The following is an 18781-nucleotide window of genomic DNA, read 5'->3' as shown; positions in this document are numbered from 1 at the left end:
ATAAAGTCTTAAAACTGACCTTGAGAAGTTGAAACTGTTTTATGTTCAGCACAATTTGATGTAACATCAGAACTAGTTATTGGTTTGATGTTGGCATCAGAATCTGTTGATTTAACGAAAAACAATAATTAAAGGAATAAACTAATTGTTTATGTTTAGAAATTATAATGATCACAATACTTACTTTCAGATTTTGACCGTTGTCCCTCACTTGTGACTATAGACTTGACTGGAGATGGTTTAGATGATAAGTTAGTAACTGTTAAGGAAAATATTACTATTAAATTTTTACATTTTCTAACTATTGACTTGTTTAACAAGGAAAAGCGTCGCATGTACTTAAATTTAAATAAATATCTTGCTTCAATTTTATCTATCTTACTAATATTAAAAGTAAATCTTACTAATATTGTAAAGATTGATTAGATGGAGGGATTTTTGTTTGAATGTATCTCCTATATTGATGAAAATTTGGCATAGATGTAGATTATAGTCTGGAATAACACATAGGCTACTATTATGTTTTATATTAATTATTATTCCGCGCGGACGGAGTCGCGGGCGACAGCTATTATTATTATATATTACAACCAATTTTTTAGTAGTAAGTTAATTGAGTATAATTTACCTAGAAGACTGGAAGGAGCTGGAGATTCAATTTTGACAATTGGCTGGACTCCTAAAGCAGATTGTATTAAGGATTCTGTTGGGAAAATTTAGACGAATTTAAGATATTTTTTTAGTCTGCCAAGACTTACAAAAAAACTACATTTTCGGAAATTAAACTAGTGATATTATGAAAAGTATACAAGAAAACATACCGAGTGTTGAATTGGATGGTCTTTTTTTAGGAAGACGCAGGGATGTTGATGACTTTGGTGTGGTGTTGATGTCAGCTATCGGAGAGTCTGTTGAACATCATTATTTATTACAATCAGGCTTATATTCTCTCATCATCATAAAATAGGAAAAGTTTAGCCAAGTTAAAAGTTAAATATTTTACATTGGTTATATATAACACAATATAAGTAAAGATATTAAAAAAAAAATCAAAAACCTTTTAATTACTTTGAATGTGAATAAATTACCTTTAGTTGTAGTTAATTTACTGCTGGATGTCGATGGTTGGCTACATATTTTCTGAGGTTTTTCCTTATCAACAGGATGCTTGATCTTGTTATCTAAAATATAATTAAAATTAAGTAATTTCAATATGTAATAAATCAAATCACTGTAGCTTGTGTTGTAGTTATGATGGTCGCTTACAAGGTTCCATCTGATACCATATTGCCTTCTAGATTATTTAAAATATGCTGCATTCTTTTTGCATCCAAACTATAAAATGTTCAATTTTAAGGTGTAACATTTGTTTTGTTGGTTTATACTTGTTATAGTTGGTTGTAAAAAAACTAGGGTAGCATTTGAACAAAATCAATTGTAATATATCTAATTCATGTTACCTGTATTTTGCAGTAAGCTATCACTAAGTGGTTGTCCATTTTTCGGTTCTTCCTGTCTTGATAGAGAAGCATCATCAACAGAAAGGGAAGTAAGCCGCTGAGTTTGTAAACCATTCCTTTTTGTTTCATCTAAAACTAATATGTTTTGATTATTAATATACTTTAGCAAATTAAACTATAGTGACATTAGTTTCAACACTTCAATAACAGCAAGAAAGGTGTATATTCTTACCTATTTTCTGTGGTGAGGTACTACAGGAAGATTCGTCATTTCCCTGCAGCTCTCCATGGTCTGATTGGCAGGCATCAGCCACCGACCGTCGACTCGTGCGGGTGCGCAAGCGCTGTCTTTTCACTCTATCTAATATCAATATTTCGAATCCATATTAGAAACGCTTCTACATCTTCTAACCATATTACTAGGACTAAAGTGTAACAACCCATGAACCCAATCACCATACACTGAAAAACGACACAACCCAAAAATAAACATTTATATATTCTTTACACACATTACAGGGATTTGGTCTCAGTATTAAGTAACCCGTTAGGGTAAAATTTATACCTTCTTGGTTTTTATTATCTGCCATTACCTGCCTTAGTTAAGGCTTTTATGAAAACATCGAAACCAGTATGTCTGAATACTTGAAAAAAGTTTATCTATGCTTGTTTATTTTGGGCAGTTAAGTTATTGGTGATATAATACAACTTTAATGTTTTACTTTTAGAAATCCCCAGTTTCACCTATATCTTTTATTCTTCACTAATTCCTTAATGCATATCAAACAACTAAACCATGCTTTTCCCATTTTAAAACATCCACATTTAAGTCACTATTTACATTTTGATTTTTATACTAAGAATTTTCATCTTATCCCTATATAAAGCTGACAACAAGCGAGAAAATATGGCAAATCTTATAGATAGTTTATAGCTTTAAGAGTTGATACGTCCTGAAATGTTTCTATAATATGCAAATGGGCCTTTTCCTGAACTTACACAAAGTCATGTATAGTATATGTCACCTGTTTTTAGCATGGATCGACTGCGATGTCGCCGACCAGGTCCCAGAGGAATTTCCTCAAATTCACGAGTACCAATTGAAGACCTCCTATGTGACCGAGTGTGAACTATTGATCGTCTTGTAAGTCCATCTACAAATGTACAATATTTCGTAAAACATTTATTCTTAGTTTCAATTTGGACTTTAGAATGAAGTTGACTTCAGCTAACACAAATACGATTTTTATTTTGATTAAATCAAATTTTATCAGGTTGTTGTGCAGTACGATAAGGTCTGTCTTGTTCCATCTATTGATACATAACACGTTGAGCAACTTTGGTTTACAATTACATGCAAGAAATAATCTATCTTACTAATATTATAATCTAGCTTTTACCCGCGACTCCGTCCGCGCGGAATAAAAAAATAGAAAATGGGGTAAAAATTATCCTATGTCCGTTCCCTGGTTCTAACTCGGATTCAGCCGTTCTTGAGTTATAAATAGTGTAACTAACACAACTTTCTTTTATATATTATAGATGTGAAAGTTTGGATGTATGGATGTTTGTAGGTTTCTCCAGAATGGGTGAATGGTCTCGCTGAATTAACCACCAAAAGAACAAATGGTTTCTCAAATAGCATCAACAAATAGATAGAACCATGTTGGCATGGTAAATGAACAACACATCCAACATCAGATCATTTAACTGTATATTAAGTATACTGTAAATCAATGGTTATGGCCAAAATATGGTCTATGAATAATTTTAAATTTAGAATTGAATAATGTAAATCACTTTGCTATTTTATTTACGTTTTTTATTTTTCTTAATAATTTATTTAGGTGAAGTAGGACTTTGTTGGTAATTAAAAAGAGGGTGAGGAATTGTTTGAAAGTAATTGATGTTTTGCTTTGAGTCAAAAGTATCAGTATTATATGTTGTTCTTGATCTCTTGTTGTTTTAATAATTATAGTTAATTTTAATTACACCTACATAGTAGTCCCTGCTAAAGAGAATAATATAAAAATTGTCCCTGACCATGAAAAAATATGTAAGCCATGGTTTAGATGAAATTAATAAGTAGTTATAAAATTTCAATTCTCCTGAAAGTACAATCTCACTAATCCAGCACTATTAAAAACCGGAGGGTGCCGGATTATTGGAATGTTCGGATTACTGGGTTATACTGAAAAAGTCATCGGTAATAAATAAAATAAAGCATTTCATAGAGAGAATAAATGTATGTAATGTATTATGGAACAATTGAATTAACATGTAGGCACATATGTAATTAACTAGTTTTGAAATAATCACAGGCACCCTCCGCCCACGCCTCCCTTTCCCCTCTATACCTTTGCGACCAAAGCGCAAAGGGAAAGGAAGGCGTGGGCGGAAGGTGCCGAATTATTGGTCGTGCCGATCTATAGAAATGCCGGATTAGTGAGATTGTACTGTAATGTCATTCAGTGAAAGTTCAGTTTTAAGTTCTTACCTTTGTGTCTTGCAGAGTTGTGACTGTGTGGGTACTGTTGCCGACTTTTTTGTTGTGGTTCATAAGAATCAGATGCCACATGTTCATGGGGACCAATGTCAAAACTTACTTTCTTCTCTTTTTCTGAAATAATTTTAAATATCTATATCTCATGTTTTGATAAAACATATTTTTAGTCATAACTTATATTGAAGAAACTGTATACCACTATATACATAAGTTTTAAATTGTAACCACTAATTATAAAGTTAACAATTAGTGATTTAATATTGATTAGTGTCAGTTACCTCTAATAGTAGTACTTAATGTCTTGTTCACTATTTTATTATTTTTCTCCTCTTTGGCAAGGTACATTAAAGGTTTGTCATCTTCATTGCAAGAATCTATCGATTCTAAACTTGAGACATCTTTGGTAACCTTAGGTTGCCGTTTATTTTTTATAATAATATTTTTGCTTCTTAGCCTTTTAACAAATTTGGCTAATTTTTTCTTAGATCGAAGGCACATATTATGTTTAAGTGCTGTAGTTACTTTTTTCATTTGACTTATAGTATATTGTTGAGATGCTGCCGATGATGATGCTTGGAGTTGTTCTGGGTAATGTCGCAATCGCTCTAACAAGACGATAGGTTCCCTATGTTTATGTAGATCTGAAACATTTCAAAGCTATCAACACATTGTAAATATTCAACAATTTAATTATATATGTGTTATTGAACCCAGCATGTGTTTCAATGCCAGTCAAAGTAATATAACCCAATGTCATATCAATCAATGCCATTGAGGAAAAATTTATAGCATTATTAACTGCCGCCAGCGCCTCCATTGGCGCGCACATGGAAAAAAGTTAGCAGTGATATGAAAAATAGATAGTAGCCGATTCTCAGACCAACTGAATATGCATACAAAATTTTATAAAAATCACTCAAGCCGTTTGAGACAAGTATAGTAACTAACATTGTGACATGAGAATTTCAAATGTATGATGTGTTTATTGAGATGTACTCACTTTGAAAGCTTATGAGATCAAGAAGACTTTTAGCTGAAGTGCTACTGTGAAAGATATTGCTTCTAATCTCATTGTCCTTTTGTATTGCATGATTTGTAACTTTGTCAATGTTTGTGGTTTGTGTACTTGGTGGGATATATACACCTTGGGCAAACTTTCGTTGCGCTTGAACTTTCCTTCTGCAAATAAATGTGTAAGGAAACATTTTGTAGTTTATAAAACAGGTTTTTGTATAGTAAATGTGGTTTTCGTAGTGTGTTTACTCAATTATGAAATAAACTTTCCATAAATACATTTTGTGTATATTTTTTAATCTATCCTTATTAGGAAAATGTATAAAAGGCACGATTTTCAAATTCCAAACAAGTTTTCTTTGATATAAAAACTTCAAGGTATTTTTTATAGGTAAAACATGCTGACAGACTTATACGCTAGGCTAATAATTTAACAAAACCAGACCAGGGCATTATATAATCAAACAACGTACCTTTTCATAATTATTGCCTTTTAATTCACCAATAGACCTATGAGGTACGTAAATAGTATAAAGTAAAATAATAACCCCAAAGAACAAAGAGTAATCCCAAACAACCCCCAGCAAAATGCTGCTAATAGAGATGTGCATTGATTAAAAGAACTAGTTGAATCAACCGTTCCCCTTCAACGTATCCACCGTAAACCGCTTTTAATTTAACTAGTTGAATTCATCGTATGATTTACGCAGAAGTCACTGGTTGTCTGTTTTTTCGCCGCTAGTATTCGAGTCTTTATTGAATTTATTACGCCACCCTTCAACTAGCTGACAAAATCAAATAGTAAATGGACTAGTTGAAAAAACAACGACGTTACGTTTCTATTACCTTAAATCGACGAAAAATCCAAAACCGTCAACGACCGATAATCATCTCTAGTCCCAAAATCCAAAAATTAGCGTGACCAGAAATGAAAAACATTGTCAATGAGGGCGCCACAAATCCTTTGATGTTGCAACACTCTACATCTACGTCGATACATCTAACAAACTAACATTACACTTATTCCATATTATTTCCCTTTGTTTTTTTTCTCAGCAGCTATTTTTTAGCATCAAATTATTACGAATTCAAAAATTAAATCGCAATTACAAAAAATACTTTGACAAATCCACAATCAATAACGGCAATGATTTTTGAATGGCAATGCCAAGGGATCGTAGGGGATATCAGACAGATCCCGCCCTCAGTACAAGTTGTAGAGTTGTGGACCACTTACGACAAAAACACATTTATTGTAGGTCTTATAGAAATTAATTGAAAGTAAACTACTGAAATATATGCTACAACTAATAGCCTAACATTTCACATCTATATTACTAACAGAAAATATTAATTTAAAGAGCCACGACTAATCTTAAAGTAAGAGGCGCCGTGCTAGTTAAAAATAATTAGTTTCTTGTCACTTTGTCTAAAGGGCAGCCTTTTTTAATTATTGATATTTGGTACTTATTCAAATTTTAAGTGCTTTGGTATCAATATATCTGATAGATTCGGTTATTATTCTGTTAAGGCTTATAATATGGTGGACTAATACTGTCTGAAAATTTGCCCAAAATATAGTTACGATCATAGCATTTGATAGTTATGGAGATAGTTTGTAGATTACAGTTCCCGCCCACCCCAAATTCGTATTGTTTTCTGTATTTTTAATGTATTAGCTTAAATATATTTCAGTTTGTTTTTTGAAATAAGAAAACACAAAAATTATAAAAGAGATTATTTACTTTGTTTACTTATTGAGTTTTAGTACTACTAAATAGTTAATAACTTTTTAAGGGATATAAAACTACGCTTTCTGTATAATAAGACGGTTAAGAATTATAATTGTAAAATACGAAAAAAGAAAAAGTTGACTTGTTCTACGTACACTATCTACCATTACTAAATTAGTGTTGCAAATAACGCAATTACACGAGGGAAATAAATTTTATAAAAATTACAAGCGAAGTAGGCAATGAAAAAATCTGGTTTAGTAAAAAAAGTTCATTAAATATATGTATGTAAAAGTTCACATAATATACCTTATATTAATGTAACAGTAAAATTGTTATAAATGGTGATATGTACACTTTTGTTCTTAAAAGGTAAGGTGTAAGGTAGGACTATGTACTTTCTAATTATATTAAAATTTATTTTATGATACAAAAAACAAGAGAAATAACAAATAATCATTTCACACATGTTATAATAATTTCAGGGTGGATCGTAAGTGTACCAAAGAGGTGGGCCATATCTGTCATGGCTGTACCGAAATTGTGTTTTAAGGGTCTTTTTTGTGGGTCTATTATTTTAAAATTTTATATAATACACAGTCTAGAAGCTTATTATCATTTAGATAATTTCATGGTTAAAATGAGCATACTTTCATTCATTCATTTCAATGTTCAGTTAAGATAATTAAAAATAAATTTTGTAAGTCAATCCGCAAAATAGACGGTATCTGTATGGTTTCCCCTATTCTAATAAAATTACTGTGGTCATTAAAAAAACCCAACAGCATGGCAAGGTGTTTTATTTTCCTGTGCAAGGTAATGTGTTAAATACTATCTGAATATTAGCCAAAACGATTATATTATCCAATTATTTAACCCGTGATCATCGAGCGCGAGGTCATCGGCAAAGCTTCTGCGCACGAGTTATAGGTATAAAACTTTTTATAACGCACAATCCTGACTGATAGTAAAATTTTAAATTTGGATCAAAATAAATGTTCGAATTTTGAAAAAAAAATGATTTGTTGCCTTTTTTAAGCTCATTGTTTGTTTGGGCCTTGTATAACTGGAATATTGGCAAACAGTTTAAGAAATTCCATAATATTTTTAAGCACATAGTAAATATTTTATAATGCGTGAGTGCATATCTATACATGCGGGTCAGGCGGGCGTACAAATAGGAAATGCATGTTGGGAATTATATTGCCTGGAACACGGAATTCAGCCAGATGGACAGATGCCATCAGATAAAACGGTTGGCGGTGGTGACGACTCTTTTAACACCTTCTTCAGTGAAACTGGTGCCGGTAAACACGTTCCCAGGGCTGTATTTATAGATCTAGAACCTACGGTAGTAGATGAAGTTCGTACTGGTACATACCGTCAATTGTTTCACCCTGAGCAGCTCATAACAGGCAAGGAGGATGCTGCTAACAATTATGCAAGAGGACATTACACTATTGGGAAAGAAATAGTAGATCTTGTTTTAGATAGAGTGAGAAAATTAGCTGACCAATGTACTGGATTGCAAGGCTTTTTGATTTTCCATTCTTTTGGCGGGGGTACAGGCTCAGGATTTGCGTCTCTACTTATGGAAAGACTTTCTGTTGATTATGGTAAGAAATCAAAGCTCGAATTTGCCATCTATCCTGCACCTCAGATTTCCACAGCAGTGGTAGAACCTTATAATTCCATTTTGACAACTCACACTACTCTGGAACACTCCGACGCCGCGTTTATGGTTGACAATGAAGCGATATACGATATCTGTCGTCGTAATTTGGACATTGAGCGACCGACATATACTAATTTGAATCGCCTTATTGGTCAAATCGTTTCATCAATCACTGCTTCCCTCCGATTTGACGGAGCTCTTAATGTGGATTTAACTGAATTCCAAACCAACTTAGTTCCCTATCCACGTATTCATTTCCCTTTGGTAACTTATGCTCCCGTAATTTCCGCTGAAAAAGCTTACCATGAGCAGCTGTCTGTAGCGGAAATCACCAATGCTTGTTTCGAACCAGCTAACCAAATGGTAAAATGTGATCCCAGACACGGTAAGTACATGGCGTGTTGTATGCTATACCGAGGTGATGTAGTTCCCAAGGATGTAAATGCTGCAATTGGAACTATAAAAACAAAACGCACGATACAATTTGTGGATTGGTGTCCTACTGGATTTAAAGTAGGCATTAACTATCAACCACCAACTGTGGTGCCAGGGGGAGACTTAGCTAAAGTACAGCGCGCAGTATGCATGCTCTCAAACACCACAGCCATCGCGGAAGCTTGGTCTCGCCTAAACCACAAGTTTGACCTAATGTATGCAAAACGCGCCTTCGTTCATTGGTATGTTGGCGAAGGGATGGAGGAAGGAGAATTTTCTGAAGCTCGTGAAGACTTGGCGGCACTCGAAAAAGACTATGAAGAAGTCGGAATGGATTCCGGTGAAGGTGAAGGCGAAGGCGGCGAAGAATATTAATTTTTCTTTGTTTTATTTTTAGGTTCTATATTATTTCCTTTAGGTTTTAGCTAACATAGTTTAATTATTTAACAACCATTTGGTCTATTTCCAATAAATTATCAAGTAAAAAAGGAGTTTTTATTTCCCAGAAGGCTGGTTTTCATTTGGAGATTTCTGGAGATTTCACTTTGATAGCAACAAAGAAAGCGGTCGGCAAATAGTATTTGTATGAGTTGCATGAAATAGAACTAGTGTAGTGTAGAGGCAGCTTTGTCAATCAGTGCTGCCATATGGAATACAACTGGCACAAACTGGCATTAAACACTGGCGCCAGTGAACCTATACAGTCCGACAGGCCTGCGCTACTGTCTTACTGTGCTGGCATAATGTGAACCAGGCATAATACCCCGTTTACACTAGACCAGTCACGCTCGAAATCAGCGCTGATATACAACTGGCACACCCATGGAAGCCAATAAGCCAGTCTGACCTATAACTGGGATGGCGTTCTACTTTTCAGGTCAGTTCGGCTATTCGGCCGCAACTGGCATATTGTGGATGATCTGGGACAGGCCAGTCTAGTTCTGACCAAACAATTGTATGGGTACCACATGTTGTTATTTTATCTACTGTTTAATCTGTCAGTTATTCATTTTTTGCTTTTTTGAATAAAAATGTATCATGTAAAGACTGTGAGCTATGACGGAATTAAATATTAAAAATAGAGCTCCAAAGCCGTAATGCAACTACGCAAAGAGTATGTAACTACTTCGTAGTATGCAACTCCGAATGGAAAAAGCTGTACCTATTGATAGAATGGTTAACTAAAATTGCTTTTTGAGGTTATAAAATGTATTTTCGTAACTAATTTATGCTGCCCCGGATTTTCCGCCTTGAGCTGCTTTAATAGTAAAGCCGACCCCCCCCTTATTTCTTTCACTAATCCACTTTCTAACTTAAGGTTTTTTATTATTTAACTCATAATTAATTTCTTTTACAATTTCCTGAAGTACTAAATTGAAGCCTTGCTTATGTAGCGTATTCTATTTTTTTCTCGACTACATTATCCCTGTAGTCTTTACTAAGCCACGCCTCAGACTGGACTGGCGTAATGTGGACAACACCGTCCATGACAGACCAGCACGACTGGCCTACTGAGCTAGTGTGAACGGGGCATTTTTTATAACGATCAGACAGCAGATGTCAGTTGATAAACAGCCCCTGTCTGAAATATATTATTATGTCATTCATAAATTAATTGCAATATTATTAATTGAATACCGAAATCATGGTTTATAAAAAATTTATTAAATAAAGAAGTTTATTTTTTGACATTTACAATAAATGAAAAAAAAAATGGAGTGCGATAGAAAAGCAGTTTTAATGTACTAAACCCAAGTATCAGAATTACGAAGATCGGTTCTCTCGAAGATGTAAACAGAGACATAGGTTATTTATGCTTAGCTATTTTGCTATTCGCAAAAAGTACGATAGATGCACGAAATGTAACGTATTTTGAATAAATGATAAAGTGGTAATGAATAATTAAAAATGTCATGATTTTTTTTTAAATTAATAAACTTAATTAAGCTACAATAGTTTATAAAGAACTTGGAGGTTCATCCATCATTACATGATTTGCAATACAAAAGATCTGAGAAAAATCTTACCAGCAGTATGGCCTTATATCAAGGACTATCTCCGACATCAGTCAGAAATAATAAACCAATTCTTGAACTGCCTAGTGCATTGAAATTTATTACTGATGGAACAAATGATGTATGTAAAGTAAATAATGATTTACAGATGTTTTTAAATGTAAATAAAAGAATTGATGCAAACAGAATGTCAATTAAAAGAAGCATGCAATCGTCAAGATCATTTACAATTATTAAATTGTCACCATTATCAAAATTAATCTCCAAAAGTTATAGATATTCTAAATTGAGGCATGGATGTATTATATTAGTACAATGCATGATAAAGAAAAGAAAGGTTAATATTTTTATTTTCTTCCCATATAAATCCAAAGCTGAAAAGGTTTCAGCAGAAATGAAAATAGTAAGATTTCTTTTATATATCACTTCAACAACTGCTGAAAAAATATCGAAAATCTTTGGGACCCACATTTTTCATGTGTTCCGAAACGTTGAGGCACAATTAAGAAAAAGAACATTGCAAAATAATACAAATTGTCCTAATAATACTGCAAAAATTAAGAAAAAATTAATAAAACCTATAAAAGATAGTGTTTATAAAACATCACATAGGACTTCTGCAACAGTAATGGATATATTAAAGGAATACAAAAGCAGCTCTAATCTTTTAAACTATTTACATGCATGTAATAGCTCTTTAACAAAAATCAGACCAAATACAAATTTGTTAGAAATGAGAAATTCATCATTTCCATTGTCTGGTATTGAAGAATTTTATCTAGTTAAAAGAATACATCTAGTATATATAATGTCAAAATCTAGAAAATGTCCACATCATACAACATGCTCCAAAACAATGTTTCATAGTAATCAAACCCACTCCATTTCTAACATCTTTGAACAATCATGTAAATTGCATAATGAATTATTGAAGACTACAATGCCATGTTGTAAAAACCATACGGATAGTATGAATACATTTATGGATAGTATAATAAAAAAAAGACGCTGTTTCGAAAAAGACTATGATCAAATGCTAAGACAAATTTCAAAATTAATGCATACATGCAATGCAGAAAAATCAAAATTACGGGGAACTTCCAAGCATTGTTACCTTAAGAAAACTAAATGTAAGAAGGAAACTTTGCCCCGTTGTAAGAACTGTAATCAAAGTTTGAAGGAAAAACCCAAAAATAATTGTAAGCCAAAATATATGAATAACTTTGGTAAAATAATAAAAAGTACATATGATCGGTGTTCTAAACAAGCTAAGACGAAACTGAAGAACAACAACATAGGTAAAATTATAAAGAACAAATATGGCCAGTGTTCTAAACAAGCTAAAATAAAATTGAAATCAATTAATTTAGATAAAATTTTAAAAAAATTATACGGCCAGTGTTCTCAACAAGTTACATCAAAACTGGTGACAAAATTGAAACCTACAAAAGAAGATTGCTACATGTTTAGGTAAAATATTTTATCCGCAAAAGGGAATTTTAAATATATACATTATTGTACATGTAGTTAGTTAGTTAGTTAGTTGTAAGGGCTCGTTTTCCGCAACTCCACGGCTAGCGCGTATTTTGCGTGTGAGCAGGACCTGGATTCACTCCAGCCAACCCAACTCTCCAAAGAATCCCAGCAACCCTTTGATGTTGTCGGTGATCTCTGGGAGTGTTCTCGGCGATCCGAGATGCTTTACCCTGTACTCTTGCACTGCTGGGCAGTGCAGTATCACGTGGGATGCTGTTTCTTCGTCACCCATGCACGCTCTGCATAGGGGGCTGTCCGTAATACCTGTATTAAACAAATGTTTATTAAAATTGCCATGTCCAGTGATGGCAGCCACAACTGTCCGTAGTTGTGCCTTATTTAATTGAAGCAACCTCCTAGTTACCCTCCTGTTAATCCTCGGTAGGGCTTCTTTTGACTGCCTGCATGTATCGATTTTGTCCCAGGAGGTGCAGTGTTGTGCGTGACTCCTTGTTGCGACCTGTGATCTTAGATAGCTTGCTGGTAGGGGAACGATGGGCTCTGGGCCGATAGCTCTGCTATCTGACCCTCGGCGGGCTAATTCGTCTGCTGCATCATTCCCCCTCGAACCACTGTGTCCTTTAATCCATTGGAGGATAATGTTATTAGATGTCCCTACTGCATTAAGTTTGAGGTGACATTCATAAATGAGGCCCGAATTAACTGTGATGTTGTTTAGTGCCTGTAGTACTGCCATGCTGTCGGTTAGTATGCGTATACTCTCGCCTGCAGCTTCCCTAACAGCTATGGCCTGTGCTGCCTCAATTATTCCCATGCATTCAGCTTGGAAAATTGAGTTATGTGTGCCTAACGGTTTATATATTTTGATGTTAAGGTCCTCTGAGAAAACACCTACACCTGTTCCTTGATCAGTTTTGGATCCATCTGTGTAGATCTTAAGCTCTTTCTGGTTCCCTTGATTTGTGGGACCGTGCTCTTGCAATTGTATTTTATATTTCTTGTCGAAGATGAACTGCTTCGGAATTAAGTCCTGTTTTGCGTCGGTAATTGGTACTTCTGCTATGAGCGTATCCAACACTGACGTATGCGAGGTATTACACTTCCTCCACAGATTTAACGTACGCAGTCTAAGCGCCGTTAGTGTAGCTATTTGCTGTATGTAAAAGGGTAGGGGTGTTAAATCCAGTAGGGCCTCCAGGGCAGCTGTGGGAGTAGTTCTCATGCTGCCTGTTGTACATGTATATTGCATTTAGTCAGTATGAAGTGACCTCATAATTTTTTATCATATCATTAAGTCAATCACAATTAAATACAATATTTCTGGTTAAAATTGTATTTGCCGGTTCATAGAGGGGTTTCATTCATACATACTTCTAATTTATTACTACTTAATAGTAATTTATTTTGTTCTAGTGTGCATACTTTCCCAAATCAAAAACTTGTTAGTGAACCTAAGATGTGTCACTTCAAAAAAAATGGTAAGGAAAAGGAACATTTCCAATTATCCATATAATAAATTCTAATTATTTAATAATAAATTTCTTCGAAACAACGATTTATTTTCATACATCGTAGTAGAGAATTAGGTTTAAAATAATATTATTTTTATTTATAACTGGCTGTCGTCCATGCGGAATAAAAATAAAACTTTATCATTAGCCTATGTGTTCTTCCAGACTATGCTCTACATATATGCCAAATTTCATCAAGATCCGTTGAGCTTTTCCAAAGATACCTTCAAAGAAACATCCATCCATCTAAAAATCTAAACATTCGCAGTATAATATTAGTAAGATGTTTAATAAATAAATGTTTATGTAATAGCTGTATATCAATTTTGGTCTATAATGAATCCGGAACAATCAAAAGTGGTCAATTGTGCAGCGATAGACAAGAGAGATTCAAATATTGAAAATTATACCTCAACATTTGAAATGCAGCAGAGAAATTGTTTAAAAACCAAACTATTGTTAACAAAGAAGAGGACATCAGTAGTATTTCTTGATGTTAATAATTTCGCTGAATATGACATTTGCCGGCAGGGAATGTTTAAAGGTATTTTTTTTTATAGCACAAGGTGGCAAACGACCAAAAGGCGACCTGGATTCGCCGCAATAGCGAGGCGACCTTTGCCCATAGACATCCGCAAATGCAGATGCGTTGCCTACCTTTAATCAACGGAGAAGGGGACGGACAGAAAGAGGATATTTCTCCTTCTATGCGTCCTCTTCCCCCAAATCCACTTCCACTTTCCATCCTTTCCTAACAAGAAAAGGGTGGGAAGGGAAAGAGGACTAAAATTAGGCCTCCGGTACCACACTCATCAGACGAAACGCGGAATAGCTTTTGACGCCTGTCTTCTGTGTGGTCGTGGTATTTCACTGGTAGACCCGGCCAATTCGTGCACCCAACAAATATTGTTGTTGCGGGATCTACCACTGTTAAATATGTAAAATATTTTCGTAAGCTTACATATGTCGTATAGAAGCTTCATAAAAATTCTTGAATTAACCAGATCCCAGCAAAAGTAGTTCCCACAAAAGTCCGAAGAGTATATCTTTTAATATACCCGAAGATAAAGAATCGTCGCAAAGTTCTATAGAGTCTTCAAACTCACAATATGATTGTTGTATTAAAAATTGCCAAGGTGAGAGATAATTTATACAACTAATAAAATTGGAGTGTTGGTATGTAATACTAATATCAAAAAAATCATTTTTTTTGCTTACAACGAAAAATCATTTTTTTATCTATCTGTCTGTCCGTTAGTCCTCGTTTCTTCCGATTTTGACGGGAAGATAGCTGATTCTTTATACGCTACCTTTTTTTTTAAATTCTGCACTGACAAAATTACGTGGACTGTTAGTGTGGAGGGGTACACCGGTGCAGGTAGGCCTGGGAAGAGATGGATGGATTGCGTGAAAGATGACATGATCAAGAAGGGGGTGACAATGGAGATGACGGCAGACAGATTCATTTGGAGGACGGAAACCTGGTGCACCGACCCTACGTAGGTGGGACAAGGTCAAGGAGATGATGAATAGCATTTTCTTTTGAGTTAAATAATTTTTCATTAAGACAAACAGTCAGACAACAATATGCAAGTACAAATATAATTAAATTAATAAATTCTGTTATTTTATTTTAGATACGGATGAACCTAAATGTATGTTACGAGACAATCGTGTTAACGAAATATCAAATGAATGCAAAAATAAACTTTGCAATGCAAAAACTTCTCCCATCAAGGTGAAACTTCCTCTCCCTAAATGTATAGATTGTACAAGAGATAACAAACAATGTGACATGGGTTTAAATACATTGCCACAATACATTGGTAGGAAATTTTCAAAAAGTAGTGTTAACATTAACTACCATTAGTTTTGAAATTGAAAAAAAAATGATCCATCTATTTTAAATAGGTATATTAATGTAGTAAATATGTGAACATTTTCAGACGAGGAATATAAACCAATAATAAATTCTAAAAAACCAAGAATTATAAGACGCCAAAAAATTAGACATAGTTCTTCATCGTATGTATAATATTTATGTTTTATTTGGAGTATTTTAAAAAGGTATTGTAGCTTTATAAAACCTTTGTTTTTCTATTTATCCAGGCATTGTATAATAAAAATAGATAACAGCAGAAAAGATCTCGAGTCACTTAAATTGATAGATCACCTTCAGCAACTTGAGAAAAACAAAAAATGCCCACAAAGGACAAACAAAAAATTCCATCCACCCTTTTGGGTTAAATTATACCAGAATATTACTAAGAAACGCAAAATATCTAAAAAGTTTGTATTTTTATCATTTTCAATAAATATATAAGATAATTTAATTAGTTTTGTTATGTTATATTAAGGTCACATTGATCTATTTAACAGTATTGTGCCATCAAAACTTTATGGCGGCACGAAATTTGTCATTGGATGCTGTGTACAACAATTTTGAGTACCCGCTAGAGAAAACCGCAGTTAAACCGCAGCTCAACGGTTCAACTTTATGTGAACTTTTGAACCGGTTCAGAGATGATTTGCACAAGGATAGTAGTTTATCATACTTGTGCAAAAGCTTTGGTAACTAACAACAAGCCGCTGTAAAAGTTTGTATTAACATCTATATTTTTTATTTTAGAAAAGCTTGCAAAACCGATTCAAAGGGACTTTTTAATTTTCATAAAGAAAATGACAAAAATAGTAATGATATATTGACGTTCAGTGACTTTCAAAATATGAATGAACAGCAACTGTTAGACATAATATGTGAATTGAAAAAAGCCATGTCTTGTGATTCGTCCTGCGATTCCATAGAGGAAAATAAAACAAGTTCCAAAAGTGTATCTAGCGATTCTTATCTCGGAGAAGGTTCGAAGTTTTCTGATGATACAATTACCTCGAGTTCTGGTTCTCTTTCTTCCTACGATTCTGGTTCAGAACGTAAACGATTAGGGATAAATTTTTCTATACCCCCTAATAGTGTTAATACCAAAAAGTTGTATCTATTTTTATTGTGCAAAATAATTAAGTAGGAAGTTTAAATACTTTAATAAATAAAGCGTAATAATCAATGGCAGTAAGTTTTTTTTCTTAATACTTTCATCAATAGCGTAGACCCATGTCACCACTACATGAACATTCTAGCATAACTAACATAATTTCTTGGCTACTTTGATGTTTTTTTTATCATAACAAACATTATTAAAATTAATACTTATAAGTCGGGTTTAAATAACAAAAAATACCTTTAACGAACTCGTGAATCTGACTGCAGTAAAAAAAATCCTGTGCCTTACATAATATCAATAGACAGTTACTATCGTAAGAACATATCTCTAACAGAAAAATAAGAATTTAGGAAATAAGACAAGAATATAAAGTAAAAAAAAAATCGAGAGATGGATAATAAATATATTGTAAGATATTTGATGCAAAAGTATTTTAAAAGAATTAAACTAACAGCGAAATAATGAATTTAACTCTACTTCATAATAATCCTCGCTGTAGTATAAACTCAAACCGAACGTAAACAAACAAAAATGTCAGACGTTCCGCAATGACCGATGGAAAGAGACTGCCTCGAGCAGCAGCGCACGCTTCCTTATAAAACCTTTTGTGAGACTACCCTCAACAGTCCTAACAATATTATGTATCCTATCTTGAAATGGCGTTATTTATTTCTGGTACATAGAATTTATCTGAAATAAACCGTACCGTTACTTTTTCCTGGTAGAATGGGCCGTTGCTCTTAGACTCTTGTAAACAATTCGCCTGGACCTGTTCCTAGTTAATCTGGTTGCTATAACAGATTGTTATCTCCTTGTTCTTATATTTTTATATAAAATAAAGTGCAAATAAGATAAGATAAGGGTAAGAGAGTTAACTTTTACTCGACTTTTTCAGAGATGGATGAGACTAAATGTAATTTGAGTAAAAATTGTCGTGACAAATATAAAAATGAACGAATTATCATAAGAAAAGTATCACAAAAAATTGAAGACCCAGAACTTTTGGACAATTCTTCTACAACGAAACATTTTATACCTAAACGTAAAGTTTTTAAAAGTAATTATTCGCAGTGCGAGAAAGTTTCAAATAAATCGGTAAAAATAATTTATTAGCGTTCAAAGGATGGTTCTTGGATGGTAATTTGTAAATAATAATATTAGGTACTTTAGAACTTTTCAGGCAAGAAAAAAAAGAAAAGAAATAAATTTACTAAAATTAAAAAACCACGAATGGGAAAGCAAAAAATCATAAAATGCCACTTGTCAGCACATCGAGGAATGAGGCTTAGAGATGTAGACGAACAACAGTCAGTATATTTGTTACGCTTATCGTTGGTTTCCGAGACCAAAATCCCTGTATAAAACATATTGTTATCAGCGTTTTGTCAAAGATAATGTGAGGGATGATGATATGTTTTATACAGATATTTTGGTCTTAGAAATCAACACTTAGTCGTAGTTGAGTCGATTAGGAGTTTTCTTTAAGAACTATTTTCCTTAATTCAGAGAAAGCATAAGAAATGTTGATAATTGTGGTAAAAACCTGACTTCTGTACATTCGATTGAATGTATTCAGTCTTTAACTGATTATGAAAAGATCGAACACCATAGACCCTTTTCGTTCAAAAAATGTTCAAACAAAATTAAAACAAAGAAAAATCAACAAAGGTGCGTATATCAACATTTATATTTAATCCTTGAGAAACTATCATGTTGCGGACAGGTCCGGTTTTAGCATTTCTAGCGTCCTGGGCGAAAGTTTGCGGCTCCCCTTTTTATGAGGTATTTACGAGGTCCTAGGCACCCCTTTATGTCCGATTCTGGCGCCTGGTCACCCCACCTAACCTACCCCAATGCCGCTACTGATTGCGGACACATAATTTGCTGAAAACACTTCAGTAAAATTTTAATAAAAATTAATATAATAATGCAATTC

The 18781-nt window shown here is 33.7% G+C and overlaps 3 protein-coding genes and 1 long non-coding RNA gene across 4 annotated transcripts; 2 read left to right on the top strand and 2 right to left on the bottom strand.

The window, feature by feature from the left end:
• Positions 1–25: 25 nt before the first annotated feature.
• LOC123723491 lies at positions 26–705 on the bottom strand. Its single transcript, XR_006756768.1, has 3 exons — positions 629–705; positions 185–259; positions 26–103 (listed from the first exon to the last, which is right to left on the bottom strand). It is a non-coding gene; the product is annotated as an uncharacterized LOC123723491 (long non-coding RNA).
• A 34-nt stretch (positions 706–739) lies between these two features.
• LOC123723466 lies at positions 740–4608 on the bottom strand. Its single transcript, XM_045686126.1, has 8 exons — positions 4245–4608; positions 3958–4080; positions 2486–2614; positions 1693–1821; positions 1461–1589; positions 1089–1181; positions 822–908; positions 740–744 (listed from the first exon to the last, which is right to left on the bottom strand). Exons 1-8 carry the CDS (start codon positions 4495–4497, stop codon positions 740–742), a joined length of 948 nt encoding a protein of 315 aa, XP_045542082.1. The 5' UTR covers positions 4498–4608.
• Positions 4609–7759: 3151 nt separating this feature from the next.
• LOC106717282 (tubulin alpha-1 chain) lies at positions 7760–9224 on the top strand. The gene has a single exon (XM_014511095.2). It carries the CDS (start codon positions 7846–7848, stop codon positions 9196–9198), a length of 1353 nt encoding a protein of 450 aa, XP_014366581.1. The 5' UTR covers positions 7760–7845; the 3' UTR covers positions 9199–9224.
• A 2190-nt stretch (positions 9225–11414) lies between these two features.
• Positions 11415–16986, top strand: LOC106716987. The gene is made up of 9 exons (XM_045686125.1): positions 11415–12308; positions 13749–13813; positions 14160–14390; positions 14851–14982; positions 15484–15672; positions 15793–15871; positions 15956–16135; positions 16476–16835; positions 16947–16986. The coding sequence occupies exons 1-9, from the start codon at positions 11467–11469 to the stop codon at positions 16984–16986; spliced, it is 2118 nt and encodes a 705-aa protein (XP_045542081.1). The 5' UTR covers positions 11415–11466.
• Positions 16987–18781: the final 1795 nt, after the last annotated feature.

The sequence above is a fragment of the Papilio machaon genome, chromosome Z (assembly GCF_912999745.1).
Source record: "Papilio machaon chromosome Z, ilPapMach1.1, whole genome shotgun sequence".
Taxonomy (NCBI): domain Eukaryota; kingdom Metazoa; phylum Arthropoda; class Insecta; order Lepidoptera; family Papilionidae; genus Papilio; species Papilio machaon.
The sequence above is the reverse complement of the archived record's forward strand: the minus strand, read 5'-3'. Positions and strand labels throughout refer to the sequence as shown.